Here is a 23,458-nt window from a genome sequence, read left to right on the forward strand (position 1 = left end):
ATATCACCAGTTTTGGCAGCATAAAACTGGTGAAAAAGCCACAGCATGTCCATTCATATTGCAGATTTCCACCTTGGATTTCACCCTTTTCAATGCATACGATGATATCTGGTGGATTTTGTCACTGATTTACATCACATGTACAAGCAAAGCTAGTCATAAAAGTGTCTGCTTTCATATCAATTTGTAATGATTACAAATGGTTGTAATGTATGTGCTTTTATTAGACCGGCTTTAAGCTTGTTCATACCTGTAACATACATATAAATAAAAAAAATTATGCTTCAAAATAGTCTTTGGGGAAAGTGTTTTAAGTTAAAGTGCTTAGCGCTTGCTGTGCCTCCTGCTGTTGAGGAAATATACCAAGTTTGTGCTCCTAAACTCCATCCGGTACTTTTTCTTCACCTCTCATGTCCAGCCAGTGGAATAACAAACACAGATATATCGTCTAGAGAGGCCAGCTTCCCGGTTGGTAGCCTCCAGCTATTCTCCTTGCGAACACCTCTTGTACGAAGGACAAGCTCTTGAGCAGCAAGGTTATACCTGGAACAAAATGTAGATTCTTTATTTGGTATTAGCCTTACCAGACCATATAAAGCCATTATGTCACCTGCCTCTAGATGGCAGTCTGCTGCCTATTAAATAGGAATGCAGTATTAAAAGACCTTGTATTTTCTTGGCATGTTGATCATTTTATTGGATCTGACTTCGCTCAGTTATATATAATTACAAACAAGGAGTAAAAATAACCAAAGATCAACCAAACGTACCTCCCACTGTTCCGATTCCAACATTATAGGTTCTACTAGACGTTACTTATAGAATAAACAAAAATAACTATGAAGAAGAGCATAGTCATGGAAAATAAGCAACTACCGATGGTTGTTCTAACTATAAACAATTTCTTGATCTTAGATCAACTAACTCAGACTCCACAAAAACTAGATTCCAGTAGACCTTTGAGAAGAGACCAGTAGATCACTGAAGTGGAAAAAATGCCTCCTTGTAGGTCCATGTATTACACGATTTGCATGTGTATATTCAGTGCTTTGTGCACTGGTCGGCTCTGGTAATTAAAGTGCTAAAGGGGTATTTCAGCTATGACAAATTATTCCCAATCCACTGGGTAGGGAAGGGATAACTGTTAGTTTAGTGGTAGAACAAAAAGATAGGTAAAATAGAACAATGCTTTGACTGCTTCCTTCCAGAAACATCACCACTCTGTCTGTGGGTGGTGTTTGAGATGCAGTTCAGAATCTCTCACCTGAATGTGTCCATGGCCGTTGGTGCTGTTTCTGGACGGAAGCCACTTTAAAAAAAAAAAAAAATTGTATACCTCCTTTAAGAGTACATCCACACATAGCGGAATTACTGTGGAAAATTTCTGCAGCACTCTCACAACAATGTGCCGCGCCATCAGCATAGAATTATGGGGATTTTAGTGCGACAGACAAAATAAAAACAAAACACTATACTCCCCTCACCTTTTGCTTCCACGGCAACACAGGTTTCGCTGCTGACCTCTGTATATCTGGCCTCAGTTAATGCTGTCTCATCCCATGCCACTGCTCCAGCAGTCACGTGTGATGAGATGCCATCACAGTAGGTTGGATTTAAATAGAGTGGCAAGAAACCAGGCAAAATGCTGGGAGGGGAAGGAGTATAGTGTTTTTTTTTATTTTAAACTTTAAGGAAATAAGTTCTAAATTAAAGAAAAAAACAGACAGGGGCAGATTGGGAACTTAAAGTGGCACTGGAAAAAAAAAGAAGGCTGGGCCAACACAAGCAGGCAGGGCCATCAATACCATATTATGGCATAAAATACTGCTCCAGCAATATCAAAAGCCACAGTTTAACACAAAATAATGCCCCAGCAGCAAATAATACCTCCCGAGAAGCTGCCCCGAGAAGTTGCTAGATCCAGCTGCCACGTTCTGTCCTCCTATTCCAGTTGCCTCAGGATGGCAATGCAGGTGAATTCAGGAGTCAGGAAGGCAACTGTAGTCACGGTCAGATAGATAAGTAATTGATGGTCCCAGCATTAACTTTGGGAACGACGGAGCATTACTTCTCTGGCTGGTGGCCGAGAGGAGGGCTAAGGTGGTCCTCTGGGAATTGGCTCACTGGTAAATTTCCCTGTACAATCTATGGCCAGTCTGCCCCTGGGACTTGTGGATTGTCTTGTAGATAATCTGGTAATGCCCAACACAATCTACAACAACTGGAATTTGTTGTAGCTTTAGACTTGTGCATTAAACTCTGTCGTAAAATTTGCAACAAATCCCTGACCACAACATGTCAGAAATTGACATACAGATTTAAAAATATGCAGCACAGGAAAGTTGTAAGCAGCATGTGGAATAGATCTGTACAGATCTTTGCTAGTACTATAATCCACTGTGGATTTTTGTCCCTAAATCCAGACCAAAAATTTGCAGCAATTCCATACTAATGGATGAGGCTTTAGAGGGCCAGTTACAACACAAGCTTAACGACTTGTCACGTTATGGAGGCCATACCATCCATCATCCATTAGACTTCTTTACTTCATTCCCAAGCATAAAACCATGGAGACTGACACCAATATTTAAATAACATCCAATCAGAAGTAAAAACCAATAGATTGTTAGACAGGGCAGCACTGTAACAATACTCAATGTACACGGAAAGAAACGCCTGCGGTATTTTGCAGGGTACTGCTCATGCAAGTGCCCAGGAGCTGATGTTTCACTGTGAAGTGCTCTTTTCATTGAGCTTCTTCACAAACCATCCCCACGGCTTCGAGTGACAGCTGTAGCATCCAACCAGGAGACGACTGTAACTGTCAGGGGAGCGGTTGTGAAGCAGCTCAATGCATTGCCTTCAGGGCATTTGCAGGACAAATAAAAGTTCATATCCAGACTATTGCTAATAAAAAGCTCTGCAAAAAGGTATGTTTTACCTGATTCCCCATCCCCTGTTTAGTTCTGTCAGCAGTTTTGCATTGTCAAAACAGTGTGTGAATATTCAAATTATTTCCAAACTTAGGACAACCCCTCTTCATCTGGCCTAGTAGAGCATATAGATTTCACAGAGAGTGCTCCTCTGATTGGGACTACCCTCTGTGAACCACACTGGAGTGGCATTAACAAGCAGCACCTCTTGCTCTGGTGGGCTTGAACCACCAAATTATTGCAGGGATGTTCCTTCAGCCTAATGCCACGGCCATATCTTGACTCTGATGAGTCAAGAGATATTCATGTAAATGCATACAGTAACACTGCCTATTACTTACCTATTTGGTTCTTCGGTGCCATAAGAAGAAAAGACCCTTTGAATAACATCTGCCACTTCTTTGTCAGTAATGACATCCCACAGTCCATCAGTGCCCATTACCATGACATCATCGGCATTATGTTCACATCCAACCAAGTCATAAACCTTCACCTGCAAAAAAAAAAAAAATAGTTTGTGTTTTATTGATTCAAAAAAGAGAATTAGATCGCACATCCACAAGCTTAGCTCTATAACTGCTTCTCAGCAAAATTAACATCGCTTTTCAGCGCAATAATTAGTGTACGGCCCCCTATACTGCATGCTATATAAGAGGCATTAGTGTACTTTTTGATCAAAAGGCATAAGCCCACTCACCGTGCCAAGGTTGCCTCTTGGAGTGGGACCTACTCTAAATTTGGCGCGGCACTGCCTGGTGACCGCCGGCACCACAGCTCCGCACCAGCAGACGGCAGGATCCAGCCGCCAAACAGCATCCCTGCTGCCTGGCAATGCCACCCTGGCACTGGGTCCCACCAGCGCAGCGCCACAGCAACAACAGCCGCCACCCAGAACCGCACCGTGTGAACAATTGTCAAAGCTCACATTGTTACCTGCTCTCAGAGACTCAGACTGAGGGCTGGTAGGTCACTTCACACTTATACTCAGGCTACTGCTAATTAAAAGCACCTGAACCGAATGGGAGGAGTGCTGATCCTGGACAGAATAATCATACATGATTAAAAAAATAGAGAGAAAAAAAAAAGAAGAGAATTAGATCGCACATCCACAAGCTTAGCTTTGATCTACTGTATAACTGATTCTCAGCAAAATTTTACATCGCTTCTCAGCGCAAAAATTAGTGTACACTAATGCCTCTTATATAGCATGCAGTATAGGGGGCCGTACACTATTTTTTGTGCTGAGATGTGAATTTTGCTGAGGAGCAGTTATAGATCACAGCTAAGCTTGTGGATGTGCGATCTAATTCTCTTTTTTTTGAATAGTGTTGTTTTATTCTACACAAAATATCATCCAGGATGGAAAAGAAAGTGCCAGTATCCTTGCCCATAGACCTCTGTTATGACAGATCAAAACGGAATGCCTCTAAAGGTTTCCATTTTGAATTCCGTATTACAAATTCCGTTATTTTCCTTTATAACCATGTCCTGTCTGACCCAGGAAGAAGTACAACAGCGACTTAAAAAGATTAAAATAGACAAATCGCCAGGACCTGATGGCATACACCCCCGTATCCTAAGGGAATTAAGTAATGTCATAGCCAGACCCTTATTTCTGATATTTGCGGACTCTATACTGACAGGGAATGTTCCACTGGATTGGCGCATAGCAATTGTGGTGCCAATATTCAAAAAGGGTCCAAAAACAGACCCCGAAAACTATAGGCCGGTAAGTTTAACATCTGTTGTGGGTAAACTGTTTGAAGGTTTTCTAAGAGATGCTATCTTGGAAGATCTCAACGGAAATAAGAAAATAACGCCATATCAGCATGGCTTCATGAGGGATCGGTCATGCCAAACTAATTTAATCAGTTTCTATGAGGAGATAAGTACTAGACTTGACAGCGGCGTTTCAATAGATGTTGTATATCTGGGCGTCTCCAAAGCATTTGACACTGTACCACATAAAAGGTTAGTGTATAAAATGAGAATGCTCGGACTGGGAGAAAACGTCTGTATGTGGGTAAGTAACTGACTCAGTGATAGAAAACAGAGGGTGGTTATTAACGGTACACACTAAACTGTGTAAAGTAATTAACACTGAAGAGGACAGTATACTACTACAGAGGGATCTGGATAAATTGGAGGCTTGGGCAGATAAGTGGCAGATGAGGTTTAACACTCACAAATATAAAGCTATGCACATTGGAAGGAATAATGCAAGTCACCAGTACATACTAAATGGTAAAACACTCGGTAACACTGACATGGAAAAGGATATAAGAATTTTAATAAACAGCAAACTAAGCTGCAAAAACCAGTGTCAGGCAGCTGCTGCCAAGGCCAATAAGATAATGGGTTGCATCAAAAGGGGCCCGTGATAAGAACATAGTCCTACCACTTTACAAATCGCTGGTCAGACCACACATGGAGTACTGTGTACAGTTCTGGGCTCCTGTGAACAAGGCAGACATAGAAGAGCTGGAGAGCGTCCAGAGGAGGGCAACTAAAGTAATAACTGGAATGGGGCAACTACAGTACCCTGAAAGATTATCAAAATTAGGGTTATTCACTTTAGAAAAAAGACGACTGAGGGGAGATCTAATTACTATGTATAAATATATCAGGGGTCAGTACAGAGATCTATCTATCCCATCATCTATTTATCTCCAGGACTGTGACGAGGGGGCATCCTTTGCGTCTGGAGGACAGAAGGTTTGTACACAAACATAGAAGAGGATTCTTTACGGTAAGAGCAGTGAGAATATGGAACTCTCTGCCTGAGGAGGTGGTGATGGTGAGTACAATAAAGGAATTCAAGAGGGGCCTGGATGTATTTCTGGAGCTTAATAATATTACAGGCTATAGCTACTAGAGAGAGGTCGTTGATCCAGGGAGTTATTCTGATTGCCTGATTGGAGTCGGGAAGGAATTTTTTATTTCCCTAAAGTGGGGAAAATTGGCTTCTACCTCAGTTTTTTTTTTTGCCTTCCTCTGGATCAACTTGCAGGATGACAGGCCGAACTGGATGGACAGATGTCTTTTTTCAGCCTTATGTACTATGTTATAACTGAGAACAATAGCCGAATTTGTAACGCCAATGTGAACCCGCCCTAACACTGTTAACTCCATGAAGTTGCAGTCAACACACTGTAGACATAGAAATGGAAATTGCTGAGGTCATAAGCTGCTGGCGCTCTACTGAGTGCTGTGGAATCTTTTATCTTATTCATGAATAAGTCCATTAGAGGCACTTAATGAAAGGCATCAGCATCCAAGAAATCATATTAATGCTTTCAAAAACAGAAAATAATAATAATACTGAACCTATGCTTTTTGGGTGACTGACTGGTGTATTACATTGTACCATGAACAAACATCAGTATCCCAGACAAGTGCACACAGACACATTAGTAAAATACATCAAAATCATGTTTTCATTAAAATGGAAACGGTGCCGCCTCAAGGCCAGCACGACATGTACTTGTTGAAAAGCATTTGGAGTTCTGTGTGCAACACTGCATAGTACTGTGTCAAGAACATCATTTTTCATAGTCTATTGTCTACACAGTATTATATGCTGATTTATGTTTCAGCTGCTATTCATATTGCATGTTAAGTGGATATAAGCAATAACACAATAGCTTTCGTGTATTCATTTTCTGTATGTTAAGGATCTGCTTTATTATTCCAGAATCACCGCTTTCAGAAAAGATGGTGGGACATAGGAAACAGAACCCTGCTCGCCTAGTTTGGTTTGTACAGGATAACGCCTATAGGACCTCATTCATCAAAACTGTCTTACAGTTAAACCATGTCTCTTGCCCAAATGTGTTCCTGAAGGTGGGTACAACTTTGCATAGTCACTGGCGGAAACCACTTCCAGCATCTCCTGTAACTGGTAAGGTGCTCATTCTTGAATGTTTAGAGGAAAAATAACACTATAAAGCAACACCAAAACCTTATCCCAACTGTTAAACTTTGTAGAGGGAGCATCATGGTTTGGTGCTGCCTTGCTAAACTACAGGAAAACATTTTACAGGATATTGGAAGGACAGCAGATATGTTGGGTGATGCAACAAGATAATAAACCAAAAGCACGAGTAAAATCAACTAAAGAATGAACTAAAAAAGGAACTAAAACAAATATTTTTTATTCTGGAATAGCCTTAATCTTAACCCTTCAGGGGAGCTGTGGTATTACCTGAAAAGTGCTGTGCCCACAAGGCATCCCAGGAATATTGATGAACTGAAACACATTTGCAGGGAGGAAGGGTACAGAATTCCTCCTCTGTGTTGTGTAAATCTTATTTGCAGCTGAAGAAAACAGTTGGTGGGGGTGATTGGTGCTAAAAGGGATCTACAGGTTATTCAATTGAGGGTTCACTTTTTCTGCCTGCACAGTGGATGTTTCCTCAGTGTGGTACAACTGTTTGTATGTTATTAGTTTAGTTAGATTGTGGTTGTTAAGGTCATTTACCACAGGATGACTATTGGACCAATTATCGGGAACAAACGTTCGTAGAAACGCTCATTCCCGATAATCGTACTGTGTAAAGGTGCAGCCTACCACCTGATTAACGAGCAAATGCTTGCTCATTTGGTGAAAGCATCGATCCCAGGAAGCAGATCAAGTTGTGTAAACAGGAATCTACTGCCAAGAAAGCATGAATCTGTATGGGAATAAGCAAACGATTCCTCATCCCCATACAGGGCAGCTGACTGCTGCACATAAATGCAGGTCTTAGGTCCTCTATTGTGCAGACACATATCGTAATTGTTTGCTCAGTTGGCTTATGTAGATGGGACTTATTGTGACTTAAATAACAATAAAGCAACATTTTATTAGTAATCAATGTAGAAATACACGTATATCCAAATGGTTAACTTACTTTTCTTGCAATTGTACACCTTAGTGGTACACATCAGGGGTATTTCAATGTGTCCACAGGCTCACATGCATCCAGCATATGCCAAAGGAGGGTCCTTTTGGCATTTGCTGAGATGATATATGGCAGCATAGCTTTTTTTCATAGTATAGAAAAGCATAGTGCACTACACTATGACAAGCAGTGTTGCCAATGACTTCTTCTCTGATTGGCTTCAGCAGTTACATGGTGTAACCATATCAGCCAATCAGTGGCAGGTTGAAGCAGACATGCATAGGACTAACTGTAACTGCTCAGGCACAGCTTCTCAGTCTACCTCTCATCTCCCTGCATGGACTATTCTAATGTATGTGCTGTTTTACATATAAACTGTATTTGGTGGAGCAGATTCATCAAAACTGTTTAAAAGAGACACTGTTTGTTGCACCGTTTTTTTTTTTTATAAATTAGGCCCATTGTATTATCTATGGTAACAGTAAGAACATCATACATCTTTAGTGCCCTGTAAAGTGTATTTATTGGAGCAGATTTATCAAAAGGGTGAAGGAGGAATTAACAAATACATAGTATAATGCCACCTGTTATGTCAGATATTACATTCAAGTGCTATACATACGTACACATTCTAGACGTGGGGGTTGCAATCACTTGGGTAAGGGGTCATAAATTAGACTGATAGGATAAATTATGTAATTGAATATCAGATGTTGGCTATATGCTTACCACTAGGTGATCACGCGCTGTTCATGCATGACTGTATCCAATGCAGTAGCACAGAGAGTTTAAACCATCCAATGAGGATTAGACATGTATGTGTAGTTTAGCATAAACATGTATACAAGTTGAATGGGAACTCTTCTCCTTCTATAATTTTTCTGTGTCTTAGGGTACTTTCACATTAGCGTTTTTCTTTTCCGGCATAGAGTTCCGTCACAGGGGCTCTATACCGTAAAAGAACTGATCAGTTTTATCCCCTTGCATTCTGAATGGAGAGTAATCTGTTCAGGATGCATCAAGATGTCTTCAGTTCAGTCGTCTTGACTGATCAGGCAAAAGAGAAAACCGCAGCATGCTACGGTTTTATCTCCGGCGGAAAAAACTGAATACTTGCCTGACTTGCCTGATCCGGCATTTTTTCCCATAGGAATGTATTAGTGCCGGATCCGGCATTCAAAATACCGGAATGCCGGATCCGTCCTTCCGGTCTGCGCATACGCAGACTGAAAAAAAGGTGAAAAAAATAAATGCCGGATCCGTTTTGCCGGATGACACCGGAAAGACGGATTCGGCATTTCAATGCATTTTTTCGACTGATCAGGCATTTTTAAGACTGATCAGGATCCTGATCAGTCTTACTAATGCCATCAGTTGGCATACGTTTTGCCTGATATGGCGACGGAACTGCTTGCCGGATCTCTCTGCCGCAAGTGTGAAAGTACTCTTAGGCCTCTTTCACACTTGCGTTGTCCGGATCCGGCGTGTACTCCACTTGCCGGAATTACACTCCGGATCCGGAAAAACGCAAGTGTACTGAAAGCATTTGAAGACGGAACCGTCTTCCAAATGCGTTCAGCGTTACTATGGCACCCAGGACGCTATTAAAGTCCTGGTTGCCATAGTAGTAGTGGGGAGCGGGGGAGCAGCATACTTACAGTCCGTGCGGCTCCCCGGGCGCTCCAGAATGACGTCAGAGCGCCCCATGTGCATGGATGACGTGATCCATGTGATCACATGATCCATGCGCTTGGGGCGCCCTGACGTCACTCTGGAGCGCCCGGGGAGCCGCACGGACGGTAAGTACACTGCTCCCCTGCTCCCCACTACACTTACCATGGCTGTCAGGACTTTAGCGTCCCGGCAGCCATGGTAACCACTCTGAAAAAGCTAAATGTCGGATGCGGCAATGCGCCGAAACGACGTTTAGCTTAAGGCCGGATCCGGATCAATGCCTTTCAATGGGCATTAATTCCGGCCTTGCGGCAAGTGTTCCGGATTTTTGGCCGGAGCAAAAAGCGCAGCATGCTGCGGTATTTTCTCCGGCCAAAAAACGTTCCGTTCCGGAACTGAAGACATCCTGATGCATCCTGAACGGATTTCTCTCCATTCAGAATGCATTAGGATAATCCTGATCAGGATTCTTCCGGCATAGAGCCCCGACGACGGAACTCTATGCCGGAAGACAATAACGCAGGTGTGAAAGAGCCCTTAGGCTACTTTCACATTAGCGTTTTTCTTTTCCGGCATAGAGCTCCATCACAGGGGCTCTATACCGGAAAATAACTGATCAGGCATATCCCCATGCATTCTGAATGGAGAGTAATCCGTTCAGGATGCATCAGGATGTCTTCAGTTCAGTCATTTGGACTGATCAGGCAAAAGAGAAAACCGTAGCATGCTACGGTTTTATCTCCGGCGAAAAAAACTGAAGACTTGCCTGAATGCCGGATCCGGCATTTTTTTCCATAGGAATGTATTAGTGGATGCCGGATCCGTCCTTCCGGTCTGTGCATGCGCAGACCTTTAAAAATGAGAAAAAAATAAATACCGGATCCGTTTTGCCTGATGACATCGGAAAAACGGATCCGGTATTGCAATGCATTTTTCTGACTGATCAGGCATTTTTCAGACTGATCTGAAAAATGCCTGATCAGTCAGAAAAAATGACATGCGTTTGCATACAGTTTGCCTGATCAGGCAGGCAGTTCAGGCAACGGAATTGCCTGCCGGAATCAAACAACGCAAGTGTGAAAGTACCCTTACAAGTGTTTATGTTCCCAGCTAGTGGTAATAAACCTTATTCTTCCTGAACTGCAACTCCTGTGAGTGGTATTCCACAACATTTCTTGGTGACCCCAACATGATCCCAGAAACTTGAACGCTACTTGCTGGCAGTGAAACTATCAGGAAAATCTCAGCAGTTCTGGCTTGCACAAATTTAGAGGTAAGAAGACACCTTGCTTTGCTAAAGTCTATCTGCACAGTTTTTTCTAGTGGCCACCAAAGTCCAGTAAGAGGGGGAGGGGGTTAGTTGGGTACATTTTCGAATACCACTCTGAAAAGTAATGTTTAATAATAAGTGATGTTTAAAAATATGTAATGTTTGGAAATTAGTGACGTTTAAGAGAGAAAATAATGCATAACAGTCAGGTTAGACTAGTTGTCCAGCACTAGTTCTAAATTCCAGAAGAGAATAAGAAAGGTAAACAGGTTCACGTCACTGCCGTCTAATCCTAGTTTTAAACCCCTAAAGAGAGAAAGAGATATCCTATTGGTTACAGACCAAAAATTTTGTTTCAGGCCAAATTAGGAAGGGGTCACTTACAGTTAGCAACACGGCTCATTGGTTATATAAACCAGAGCAAAAGACGAAGACAGCGTGCAAAAATCCATTGGATGGTATAGTATTCCTCAGTACATGTCACTTGTGTTAACTGTCTGTAATTGTTGTACTAACCATTTGTTGTATATGCGGAGTGGTTGAAACTCTATGTTTTGGTAAACAGACTCACCTACGGTGTGGTGCCTTGGGCTTTACTAGGGAGCAGAATACATGACCATTTTGTCACCTCAGCTAGCTTCAAGATAAAGAGATACTCATTGATCAGTGAGTGGTGTGCCAGTCGGTTTAGCTTGAGAACGGCAAGTGAGGTGACAGATACTAACTATAATACTAACTGTTACACCTCCATTAGGGGCATAATTAACTAATTTCTTTTGTGGTTTGGTGTTCTGATAACATAAGACCATGACATCTCCACTATCAATCATGTGCCAAGAATATCCTGATGATCTAAAACAGAAAAATGGTGTGAGAAGTGGAGTAACAGGACATCCTCACTTACTGTCTCCTAGCAAGAGGCTCCTAAATTATTAAAGCCCCCTCTATTCTACCTCCCTGCCTGTCATCTGTCTCCCATTGACCTCCATGCCACCCCACCACTCACTGTGTCTATCTTCAGACTCCAGTGCAGTTCAGACTCCAGAGCGGCGCGGGGAGCCAGGTAAGTAGATTCAGTGTGAGGGGCCCGGGCATATGGGGGGCATTTTTTTTGTCTCGGATAACCCCTTTAAGGAAGATGGGTGAAACTGCACTGGAGTCTGAAGACAGACACAGTGACCAGTCAGAGGAAGACGAGGGCAAAAGGGAGAATGAAGGGTCAATGGTTGTAACAGTTGCAAAAATTCAGACTCCTCGACAGGTAATTGCAGAGAAAGAGAGAAAATATTACTGCAACACTTTCTGCGATGATCTGGTGGTGGTGGTGGACTGAAATATTAGCTAAACACTGTGTATATAGTCATTGGGGGGGATCCAGGATGAAATTATAAACATATGAAGGAAGGTATGAGTGTATGGGAAAAATATCAAAAGAAACCAGTTGCAGACTCCTATCTAGTTTTCAGAGTATCAGCCTTGGCAGAATACTGATAAAAAAAATTCTGACGTGTAGTTTACCTTCCCTGTCAGCAGGGGCTAGTAAATGGACTTTGACACTTGGGGATATTACAGCATTGTTAGCTGATAACATAAGGGAAAAAAACTAATTAGATTTTTAAATTAGCTTTTGGTCATGATCGGATAACGATAAAAGAGGATGGGGTTTTGTTTAATCCTTATTGAACTATTACTTGGAAAGGGAGATGTATTGAGGGAGATGCATCAAGATAGGAGGGACTTTGGGAAGATTACATTTAGTTCTGTCAGGAAAATTTTATTGAGTATATTGAGAAAATGTAGTAAAAATTGAAAGAGAAAGTGGGACAGGAATGGGACAGGAAATGGACATATTTTATTTTATCAATCTATTACTAAAGGGGTTATCTGGGAAAATATATTGATATCCTCAGGGTAGGTCATCAATAGAGGATTGTCAGGAGTCTAACTCCCAGGACCCCTGCCGATCAGCTGTTAGAAGAGACTGGCTGCTTAATGAGCGCCACAGCCTCATCTTAGGCCAGAGATGTCACCATACATCAGTCACGGCACTCTCCAGAGCTTCAGTGAGCGTCACAGCTCCCTGAAACAGCCATTCAGGGGAGCTCGGACCCCTGCCCATGTGATATTGATGACTTATGTTGAGATCATTATCATTTACCAGATAACCCCATTAAGAGTTTGCTGTAGAGTTACAGTGGAAGTTGAATAAAGTAGTTGCACTGGACGGCAAACCATGGCCAGAAAGTCAGACCCACATAGTGCATATTTGGAGGCAGATAGTGGAAAGACAGAAAGATAGGCGGCGAAGTACATGCTGGGAATATAGTTCATGAGTGTCCTCAACCTCTCACACAAATCGCACTTGAAGAGCCTATTTCATGAGTACACTGATGGGTCCTTGTATTTGGATCCTGAAACTGGTGTATGTTTCACTGGGTGTACTGCTGTAGCGCTTCAAAATGATGAGCCAGTAGTAGTGGGACAAGGGGCCATGCCATCTACCTACTCTTCCCAGGCACTAGAATTGATAGCTGCCTTGATGGCACTACACATGTATTCAGATCGGGCCTTATCTTTGTACACTGACTCAGCTTATGTTGTAACCTAGTGGGATACAAAAATAGGAAAGACTTGGATTTGTTATATCTGATGGTTCTCCTGTCCGGCATGCTCCATTAATTAGACAATTGGTTCAAGCTGTCCGCTTACCATCTGCTGCACATACAGGGGAGGGTTGATCATTGTTTAAAAGTTGAAACTCAAACAAGAAATTATTAACCAAAGCTACTAGATTTAGTTTTCAACAGGTGACCGGTAAACAGCCATCCAATCAAGAGGAACCTCTGCCACTGAACTCAGGAGATAATGTTCATGTCCACAACCAGAAAGGTAGGTGGAAGCAGCCGACGTTTCTGGGCCCTTTTGTAGTAATTCTTACAACACCGTCAGCTGTCAAAGTGAGAGAGAGATCAGCATGGATTCATTTAACTCACTGCAGAAAAGTTCCAAAAGATGGAAGGGGCACATTCTCTCATATTGTTATATAATGGACAATAAGCATACATGTAACTTTAATCAGTGATACGTATAGTCTCAAGTTTAGGTGTATGCAGATTTAGGACTATTACTAGGTATCATAGACCCTGATAATATTACAGTTGAATTAAGCCATAGCAATTATTTTGAGGAGAAGTTGTGGTATAGATATATGAAACAAGTAGTTAGCAATGCATCGTGTTATGTTTGTGCGGCTTTGCCTCATGCGGCAGAAGAAGAACAACTGATGTGGTCGGAAGTGAAAAGTCATATGGACACTCAATGTCCATTACACATGGCTGTTTGCAAATTAGGAGGGCAAATTCAATCATCTGATATTACAGTAGAAGACCTTTGGGTAAATTCCACTATCAAGAAGGGAATAAAGTATCTTATGCTAAGATGTCTGCGTTTGGAGACTTACAAACTCCTATTTACAAGTGTATGAATGACAGTGAAAATTGTAGGCACAGAACTATGTTACTAGTTTCCTTATGTTAGCAGTTTGGCTTGTGCAGACGAGACTCTTTGGAACTTCCAATACTAGTTTTGTAAGGCTTGTTTCACTTTTGTGGTATGCAGATCCAGCAGGCAGTCCGGCCGAGAGCAGCCTCCGGGTCTGTGAATACCATGCGCTACAGTGCGCTGCCGAGATACCGTCCGCCCCATTCACTATAATAGAGGCCGGCGCTTTATTGCATATTTGCCTGGTAATGGTTGAATCTCCGCCAGTCCCCATATAGTTAATGGGGCTGAACAGTATCTCGGCAGCACACAGCAGCGCCCGGTATTCATGGATCCGGCAGGCTGTTACCGGTCAGAACAGCCTGCCGGATTAGGGTACCGCAAATGTGAAATGGGCCTGAATGATACCAACCAATGTAAAGACGTATGGAGAGATTTTGTAACATCAATAACTTGGAGTGAAGATCCAGAAGAGAAAAGTCTCAAATGTCACGAAAAAGAAGGAATTTGATGTATGTTATTGTAATGATGACAAAGGTTGGGGACAAAAATCGGTTACATGTGAGAAATACTTGAGTGAAGAGACTGCTGTACTGAGGGATGTACATTGACAATGTGGTAGTATGGTAGTCTGGTCAGACGTGTGGCGAATGGTAAAGTTAATCCACCGTCTGTTGGGAATCCCTAAACATATCTGGGTTCCAGGTGAGCGTGTATGAATAAAGAGAAAATAAAGTCCATATTAACCTCCAAAGGAGGTTCCAAATGCCTTTTAAAATCTTTTCAAAAGCTGAAATCTTCTTTGCAAGTTGTCTGACTCCTGGAGTACAAGCAGCAGCAAATGCAAAATGGATCCAGCAGAACAGGTACTAGTTATTAAAGTTAATAAATATCACAGATGAGGCTTTGAATACCAGCAAGGAGGAGCTTAGAGGTCTGATACTAATAGCCGTGAAGAACCGATACGCTCTCAATATGATTCTCGTTTCTCAAGCAGTTATTGGGGGCTCTTGCTGTACCTTTATCCCAGCTAATGATGATGAGCAAAATGAGAATCTTGTTAAGGCCATGGAGCACCTCCATTCATTGAAAAGGCAGATGATTGATGAGGCTGGAGTCACAGGTGACTGGTTCTCAGAGTGGTCCTTGAAATCTTTCAACTTGGTTCATGCCACTACTGAAGAGTGTCACGTTTGCATCTGCTCCAGTATTATGACTGTGTCGTGTAGGCTTGTTGTTCTCATGCAGCAAAAGACTATTCTTAAAAGCCACCATTATGCTCGCCTACGCCTGTTGCTAGCCAAGAAGTCAAGAATTAGGTGTGTGAACTTTGTTGATTGGACGAAGAGAACATCATATATTGAAGCGCAATGTGAGAGATATTTTGTGTGCTGTATGAATGTCAGTATCTGTGGTGGGAAAGCCAACAACAGGGGGCAATGAAGGAGAAATGAACAAATATATATTATATCGCTGCCTGTTATGTCAGATATTACATTCCAAAGGTGGGGGGTGGCACTCACTTGGGTGAGGGGCTAAAAATTTGACTGGTCAGGACAAAGCAGATGTTGGCTATATATTAACCACTAGGTGATCATGCACAGTTCATGTATGATGTTATCCAATGGGGTAGCATAGAGAGTTTAACTCATCCAATGAACATTAGACATGTACAGTATGTATAGTTTAGGATGAACATATATATAAGTTGAATGGGGGCTTTTCCCCCTTTAAGCATTTTCCTTTGTGTCTTGAAAGTGTTAATGCTCCCGACTAGTCATAAGAAACCTACAGTGGATATAAAAAGTCTACACACCCCTGTTAAAATGTCAGGTTTCTGTGAGAAAATGAGGCAAAGATAAATCATTTCAGAACATTTTCCACCTTTAATGTGACCTATAAACTGTACCACTCAATTGAAAAACAAACTGAAATCTTTTAGGTAGAGGGAAGAAAAAATATAAAAATAAAATAATATGGTTGCATAAGTGTGCACACCCTTAGGCTGCATTCACACGTCCGTGGTGTGTTGCGGACCCGCAAATTGCGGGTCCGCAACACACCAGCCCGGCACCCCCATAGAAATGCCTATTCTTGTCCGTAAGCTGCGGACAAGAATAGGACATGCTCTATCTTTTTGCGGAGCTGCGGACCCAAAATCGGGGCCGCGCTCTGCAATTGCGTCCCCATAGAGAATGAATGGGTCCGCACCCATTCCGCAAAATTGCGGAAAGGATGCGGACCCATTTTGCGGACGTGTGAATGGAGCCTTAAACTAATACTTTGTTGAAGCACCTTTTGATTTTATTACAGCACAGTCTTTTTGGGTATGAGTCTATCAGCATGGCACATTTTGACTTGGCAAGATTTGCCCACTCTTCTTTGCAGAAACACTCCAAATCTGTCAGATTGCGAGGGCATCTCCTGTGCACAGCCCTCTTCAGATCACCCCACAGATTTTCAAATCAAATTCAGGTCTGGGCTCTGACTGGGCCATTCCAAAACTTTAATCTTCTTCTGGTGAAGCCATTCCTTTGTTGATTTAGATGTATGCTTTGGGTCATTGTCATGCTGAAAGATGAAGTTCCTCTTCATGTTCAGCTATCTAGCAGAAGCCTGAAGGTTTTGTGCCAATATTGACTGGTATTTGGAACTGTTCATAATTCCCTCTAGCTTAACTAAGGCCCCAGTTCCAGCTGAAGAAAAACAGCCCCAAAGCATGATGCTGCCACCACGATGCTTCATTGTGGGTATGGTGTTCTTTTGGTGATGTGCAGTGTTGTTTTTGCGCCAAACATATCTTTTGGAATTATGGCCAAAAAGTGCAACCTTGGTTTCATCAGACCATAACACCTTTTCCCACATGCTTTTGGGAGACTTCAGATGTGTTTTTGCAAAATGTAGTGTCACGGCACCGTCTAGGAGGCGGGCACGTCCGGAGCGAGCGCGCATCATCAGCGCGTCCAGCGTCGCCCGCGCTCCTGATAATACTATGCGCGCCCCTCGTGCATCTACAGTCAGGTCCATAAATATTGGGACATCAACACAATTCTAACATTTTTGGCTCTACAGGGAGTGCAGAATTATTAGGCAAGTTGTATTTTTGAGGATTAATTTTATTATTGAACAACAACCATGTTCTCAATGAACCCAAAAAACTCATTAATATCAAAGCTGAATATTTTTGGAAGTAGTTTTTAGTTTGTTTTTAGTTTTAGCTATTTTAGGGGGATATCTGTGTGTGCAGGTGACTATTACTGTGCAGAATTATTAGGCAGCTTAACAAAAAACAAATATATACCCATCTCAATTATTTATTTTTACCAGTGAAACCAATATAACATCTCAACATTCACAAATATACATTTCTGACATTCAAAAACAAAACAAAAACAAATCAGTGACCAATATAGCCACCTTTCTTTGCAAGGACACTCAAAAGCCTGCCATCCATGGATTCTGTCAGTGTTTTGATCTGTTCACCATCAACATTGCGTGCAGCAGCAACCACAGCCTCCCAGACACTGTTCAAAGAGGTGTACTGTTTTTCCTCCTTGTAAATCTCACATTTGATGATGGACCACAGGTTCTCAATGGGGTTCAGATCAGGTGAACAAGGAGGCCATGTCATTAGATTTTCTTCTTTTATACCCTTTCTTGCCAGCCACGCTGTGGAGTACTTGGACGCGTGTGATGGAGCATTGTCCTGCATGAAAATCGTGTTTTTCTTGAAGGATGCAAACTTCTTCCTGTACCACTGCTTGAAGAAGGTGTCTTCCAGAAACTGGCAGTAGGACTGGGAGTTGAGCTTGACTCCATCCTCAACCCGAAAAGGCCCCACAAGCTCATCTTTGATGATACCAGCCCAAACCAGTACTCCACCTCCACCTTGCTGGCGTCTGAGTCGGACTGGAGCTCTCTGCCCTTTACCAATCCAGCCACGGGCCCATCCATCTGGCCCATCAAGACTCACTCTCATTTCATCAGTCCATAAAACCTTAGAAAAATCAGTCTTGAGATATTTCTTGGCCCAGTCTTGACGTTTCAGCTTGTGTGTCTTGTTTAGTGGTGGTCGTCTTTCAGCATTTCTTACCTTGGCCATGTCTCTGAGTATTGCACACCTTGTGCTTTTGGGCACTCCAGTGATGTTGCAGCTCTGAAATATGGCCAAACTGGTGGCAAGTGGCATCTTGGCAGCTGCACGCTTGACTTTTCTCAGTTCATGGGCAGTTATTTTGCGCCTTGGTTTTTCCACACGCTTCTTGCGACCCTGTTGACTATTTTGAATGAAACGCTTGATTGTTCGATGATCACGCTTCAGAAGCTTTGCAATTTTAAGAGTGCTGCATCCCTCTGCAAGATATCTCACTATTTTTGACTTTTCTGAGCCTGTCAAGTCCTTCTTTTGACCCATTTTGCCAAAGGAAAGGAAGTTGCCTAATAATTATGCACACCTAATCTAGGGTGTTGATGTCATTAGACCACACCCCTTATCATTACAGAGATGCACATCACCTAATATGCTTAATTGGTAGTAGGCTTTCGAGCCTATACAGCTTGGAGTAAGACAACATGCATAAAGAGGATGATGTGGTCAAAATACTCATTTGCCTAATAATTCTGCACGCAGTGTATACACCACCACAATGGATTTGAAATGAAACGAACAAGATGTACTTTAACTGCATCACCAGGAATGAAACCCAGCGTCTGGTGATGTCTATACGTTCCAGACTTCAGGCTGTAATTGACTGCAAAGGATTTGCAACCAAGTATTAAAAAGTAAAAGTTTGATTTATGATTATTAATATGTCCCATTACTTTTGGTCCCTTAACAAGTGGGAGGCACATATGCAAACTGTTGTAATTCCTGCACCGTTCACCTGATTTGGATGTAAATACCCTCAAATTAAAGCTGACAGTCTGCAGTTTAAGCACATCTTGTTCGTTTCATTTCAAATCCATTGTGGTGGTGTATAGAGCCAAAAATGTTAGATTTGTGTCAATGTCCCAATATTTATGGACCTGACTGTATGTGCATTCATGCGAATGGTTTTAGGGCTGAGCACCGAGCTGATCACTCGGCGCTCGGCTGTGTAGTCTGTGTGGAGTCATGTGACGCTGGCCACGTCACATGACCCCTCTGGCTCCCTATTTAAACAGGCAGTCTGCTGGCCACAGATTGCCTGTTATTTAGGTTCCACCTGCAATTTTGTCTTTCCTGGCGTACTTACCTCCTGCTGAATTCCTGACGATCCTCTGCCTGCTCCTTGTGTACTTTGCTGCTCTCCTGGTATTCTGATCCCGGCTTCCTCCTGACGATACTCTGCTGACTCCTTTGGTACTTCACCGCTCTCCTGGTATTTATGACCCCGGCTTCTCCTGACTATTCTCTGCTTGCTCCATTTGTATTTCGTAGCTTTCCTGGTATTGACTCGGTCCGTTCACGTTCTGTTGTTTGTCTGTCTGTCGTCCCTGCACTTATTCCAAGCTAGGGATTGCCGTCCAGTTGTCCCCTGTCATTAGGACTTGCGAGGCAAGTAGGCAGGGCCAGGGGTGAGGGTGGAGCGCAGTGGTCACTTCCCTCCCCCCTGTGTGTGTGTGTATGCGACCATTACATGTAGCCTGGCTTGGATGTTTTTCTTTATAAGAAAAGGCTTTCGTCTTGCCACTCTACACCATAGCCCAGACATATGAAGAATACTTGTCACATGTACCACGCAGCCAATACTTGCCAGATATTCCTGCAGCTCCTTTAATGTTGCTGTAGGCCTCTTGGTAGCCTCCCAGACCAGTTTTCTTCTTGTTTTTTCATCAATTTTGGAGGGACGTCCAGTTCTTGGTAATGTCACTGTTGTGCCATATTTTATCCACTTGATGATGACTGTCTTCACTGTGTTCCATGGTATATCTAATGCCTTGGAAATTATTTTGTACCCTTCTCCTGACTGATACCTTTTAACAATGAGATCCCTCTGATGCTTTGGAAGCTCTCTGTAGACCATGGCTTTTGCTGTGGGATGTGACTAAGAAAATTTCTGGAAAGACCAACTAGAGCATCTGAACTTTATTTGGAGTTAATCAAAGGCACTTTAAATGATGGTAGGTGTATGCTGACTCCTATTTAACATGATTTTGAATGTGATTGCTTAATTCTGAAAACAGCTACATCCCCAGGTATAAGAGGGTGTGCACACTTATGCAACCACATTATTTTTGTTTTTTTTTGTTTTCTTCCCTCCACCTAAAAGATTTCAGTTTGTTTTTCAATTGAGTGGTACAGTTTATAGGTCACATTAAAGGTGTAAAAAGTTCTGAAATGATTTACCTTTGTCTGATTTATCTTTGCACAGAAACCTGACATTTTAACAGGGGTGTGTAGACTTTTTATATCCACTGTAATTCTTCCTGGACTGCATCTCCTGTGAGAGGTACCCTACAACAACTGTCTAAAAGAAAAACTGTCTTTGTTGTCCAGGCAATCAGAGCTCAGCTTTCATATGACTAGAGCAGTTTAATAGAAGGAAAACTGAGCTCTGATTGTTTGTTATAGGCATGACAACACCACCTAGAGACGGACTTCAATGTAATTCAAGTACATACACACACAGTGAGTGAGCTGTTAATAGCAATAATTCCACCATTATTCCTATTCAATTAGTCCATGGATGTCATGTAATCTTTTTTTAACTGAATGCCAACAGTCAAACTGTGTGTGTGTCTGTGTGTTGGCGGATGAACGGACTACAGATGAAAACATTATTTTATATCTGAAACAATGCCATGTCCAAACAGACAGTTAACAGAAGAAGAACAAGATAATGCTAAAAGCCACAAAGCCAATTATGACACAACAGCATGGTGGCTGAGTGGTTAGCACTGGTGCCTGGGTTCCTAGGTTCAGACCCAACGAAGGACAACACCTGAGTGGAGTTTATATGTTCTCCCCGTGTTTGTGCGAGTTTCCTTCAAGCACTCTGTTGGAGAATCAGGATTAGATCTGATGGTCAGCCATGTGGTATTAGGTAGACATCTTGTGTTCTCATCTCAGAAAGGAATTTAAAGTGAAGGAATAACTTGGTTAGGGAACAATCATGATATACTATGGCTAATAAAATAGAGATTCTTAAGTAATCGATTAAAAGGGTCATGATGTAATGGTGGGCTAGGATAAATCTACTTGACTATTGAAACTGAAGAAGGCCATTAGCCTGTTTATGATCATGTTCAATCCTTGGTGTTGTATAGGTGATAAATGGTTTTATGTCTCAGATGGCTCCTTGGAAAGAAAAATAGAGATTGGTACTAAGATTGGAGTGGATTAATGGAAGGCCCAAGGAATAAATTATTTCCGCATGAAGTCCAATTAGAGGTCGTTGTAGGTGTAGCTAGATCAGTGGTTACGTATAATAATGATGTAATCTGTGTGAGTAACATTGAAGCTTATGGACTGCAGCATACTGCAGAAAACCTGAATTATAATACTTATTATTCCTTTGTTCTCAGGGTTAATTACGATGTCTGGGTATTTTAAGCAGGTACTGACTTTTGCCCTTGCTGCTTCACACGTTCATCTTCATGCCATAATCTGCCTGACTTTTATATTGAATTAATGAAATGATGCCACAACAAACTGAAGTAGAATCTCAGCACGTGTAATGTGAAACTTGCAGAACATGACACCTGAATAAGGGGCAACCTATGAGCAACACGCAGATGGGGGTCCACATCTCTAGGGAGGATTATCATCCTGTAAATGCTTCCACATTTTATATTTGAATGTTTCATGAAAAATTAAACAAATGACCATCAAGAGTTTCGTAGTGCCAATTGTATTTTTTTGCACAATAGGTATAAAGGGGGCAAAGTGGTGACACACAGGTAAGAGTGATGGTATATAAAAGGAAAGAGTGGTGGCATATTAGGGGACAGAGGTTTCTAGAGCCCGTTTGCACACAACAGGTTTGATTCCCAGTCTGATATATGTATTCAGTTGTCACATGAAACCCCTTTATTTTAAAGTAACTAAAATGCATAAAATAGGGCAAAAAAGAGATTTATCGGCACTTGACTTGTATATATCCAACACCACAATTACCAAGTGTTCAACTCAGGCACATCCAATCCATCAGTGGTGCTCAATATAGTAGTTCCAAGCCAAGTAAAAGTCCATATAAATGTTGAAGTGTGCCCAAATAATGCTAAATTAGGAGAAAAAACTATTTATAACAATGAACACAATACACAAGAGAAAAAGCCAACAATGGCATGCTGCAGTCACTTTTGTCCACAGAATGTAACCAAAGAGGCTTGCTTGTTCACTAGACAAGCTTTACCTATGGGCGTCATGCTATCATGCTGGCGTGAGAACAAAGTTACCATCGATCACCTTAAAGGCAGTAGAATATTTAAAGGGGTTGTCCAGCTTTAAAACAATGTTTGACAGCCCCCCTCTCCCCGCCGGACCTGTGGAGGAAAGCACACTTATCTTCTCCCTACCGCCTGGTTCTGGCTCATTCATTTTGCTGTGTTTCTTAAATTCCGGAGTGGACAGAGTTTACATGTGCTGCTGCAGCCAATGAGTGGCTGAAGCGGTGACGTGTCCTTCAAGCAGCACGTGACCCAATTACATGCCACTTTGGTCACGTCAATGCTGCAGCCAGTCATTGGCTGCAGCAGTACATGTGACCCACGTCCACTTGGAACTTGATAAGCAGGGAACAGGATTGAGGCAAACTGAAGGTGTCAGAACCGAGTGGCGGGGAGCAGTTAAGTATGCTTCCCTCCACAGATATGGCAGAGGGGGGACGGGGGGACGGTGACAATTGTTTCAAAATTAGAGAATCCTTTGCAATTTTCCTCCCCAAAAACTCCTTTAAAGGGGCTGTGCCACAAAAAATGTTCTACATTTTTCAAACCAGCACCTGGATCTCAATGTTTTTGTAATTGTATGTAATTAATAATTTAGTACAGTTGCTGAGCTATTCAACAAAATGTATCTGTATAGCGCCACCTGTTGTTTGTTCTTTTCCTTATTTCTTGTCCACCTGACTGAGGTGGTCACACATCCTCAGTTTAAATCTTCAACTGTCACTGTCTGTGAGAAGCTCTGGCAGTTACATGTAAAGAGCTACAGCAAAAAGGAAACGCTCACTGAGAAAGAACATGCCTCCGGAGCTGCAAGCCTGAAATAAAGC

General features: G+C 42.2%; 1 protein-coding gene across 1 annotated transcript in view; it reads right to left on the reverse strand.

The window, feature by feature from the left end:
• Nucleotides 1-203: 203 nt before the first annotated feature.
• The window catches only part of PPM1J (protein phosphatase, Mg2+/Mn2+ dependent 1J), an 84,358-nt gene continuing 61,103 nt past the window's right edge, over nucleotides 204-23,458 (reverse strand). Inside the window, exons 9-10 of the mRNA XM_040423888.1 lie at nucleotides 3,275-3,426; nucleotides 204-543 (exon numbers count right to left, since the gene is read on the reverse strand). Coding sequence (XP_040279822.1) covers nucleotides 402-543; nucleotides 3,275-3,426 — 294 coding nt within the window. The 3' untranslated portion in view covers nucleotides 204-401. The remainder of the gene's footprint in view (nucleotides 544-3,274; nucleotides 3,427-23,458) is intronic.

This window comes from Bufo bufo, chromosome 3 (assembly GCF_905171765.1).
Source record: "Bufo bufo chromosome 3, aBufBuf1.1, whole genome shotgun sequence".
Taxonomy (NCBI): domain Eukaryota; kingdom Metazoa; phylum Chordata; class Amphibia; order Anura; family Bufonidae; genus Bufo; species Bufo bufo.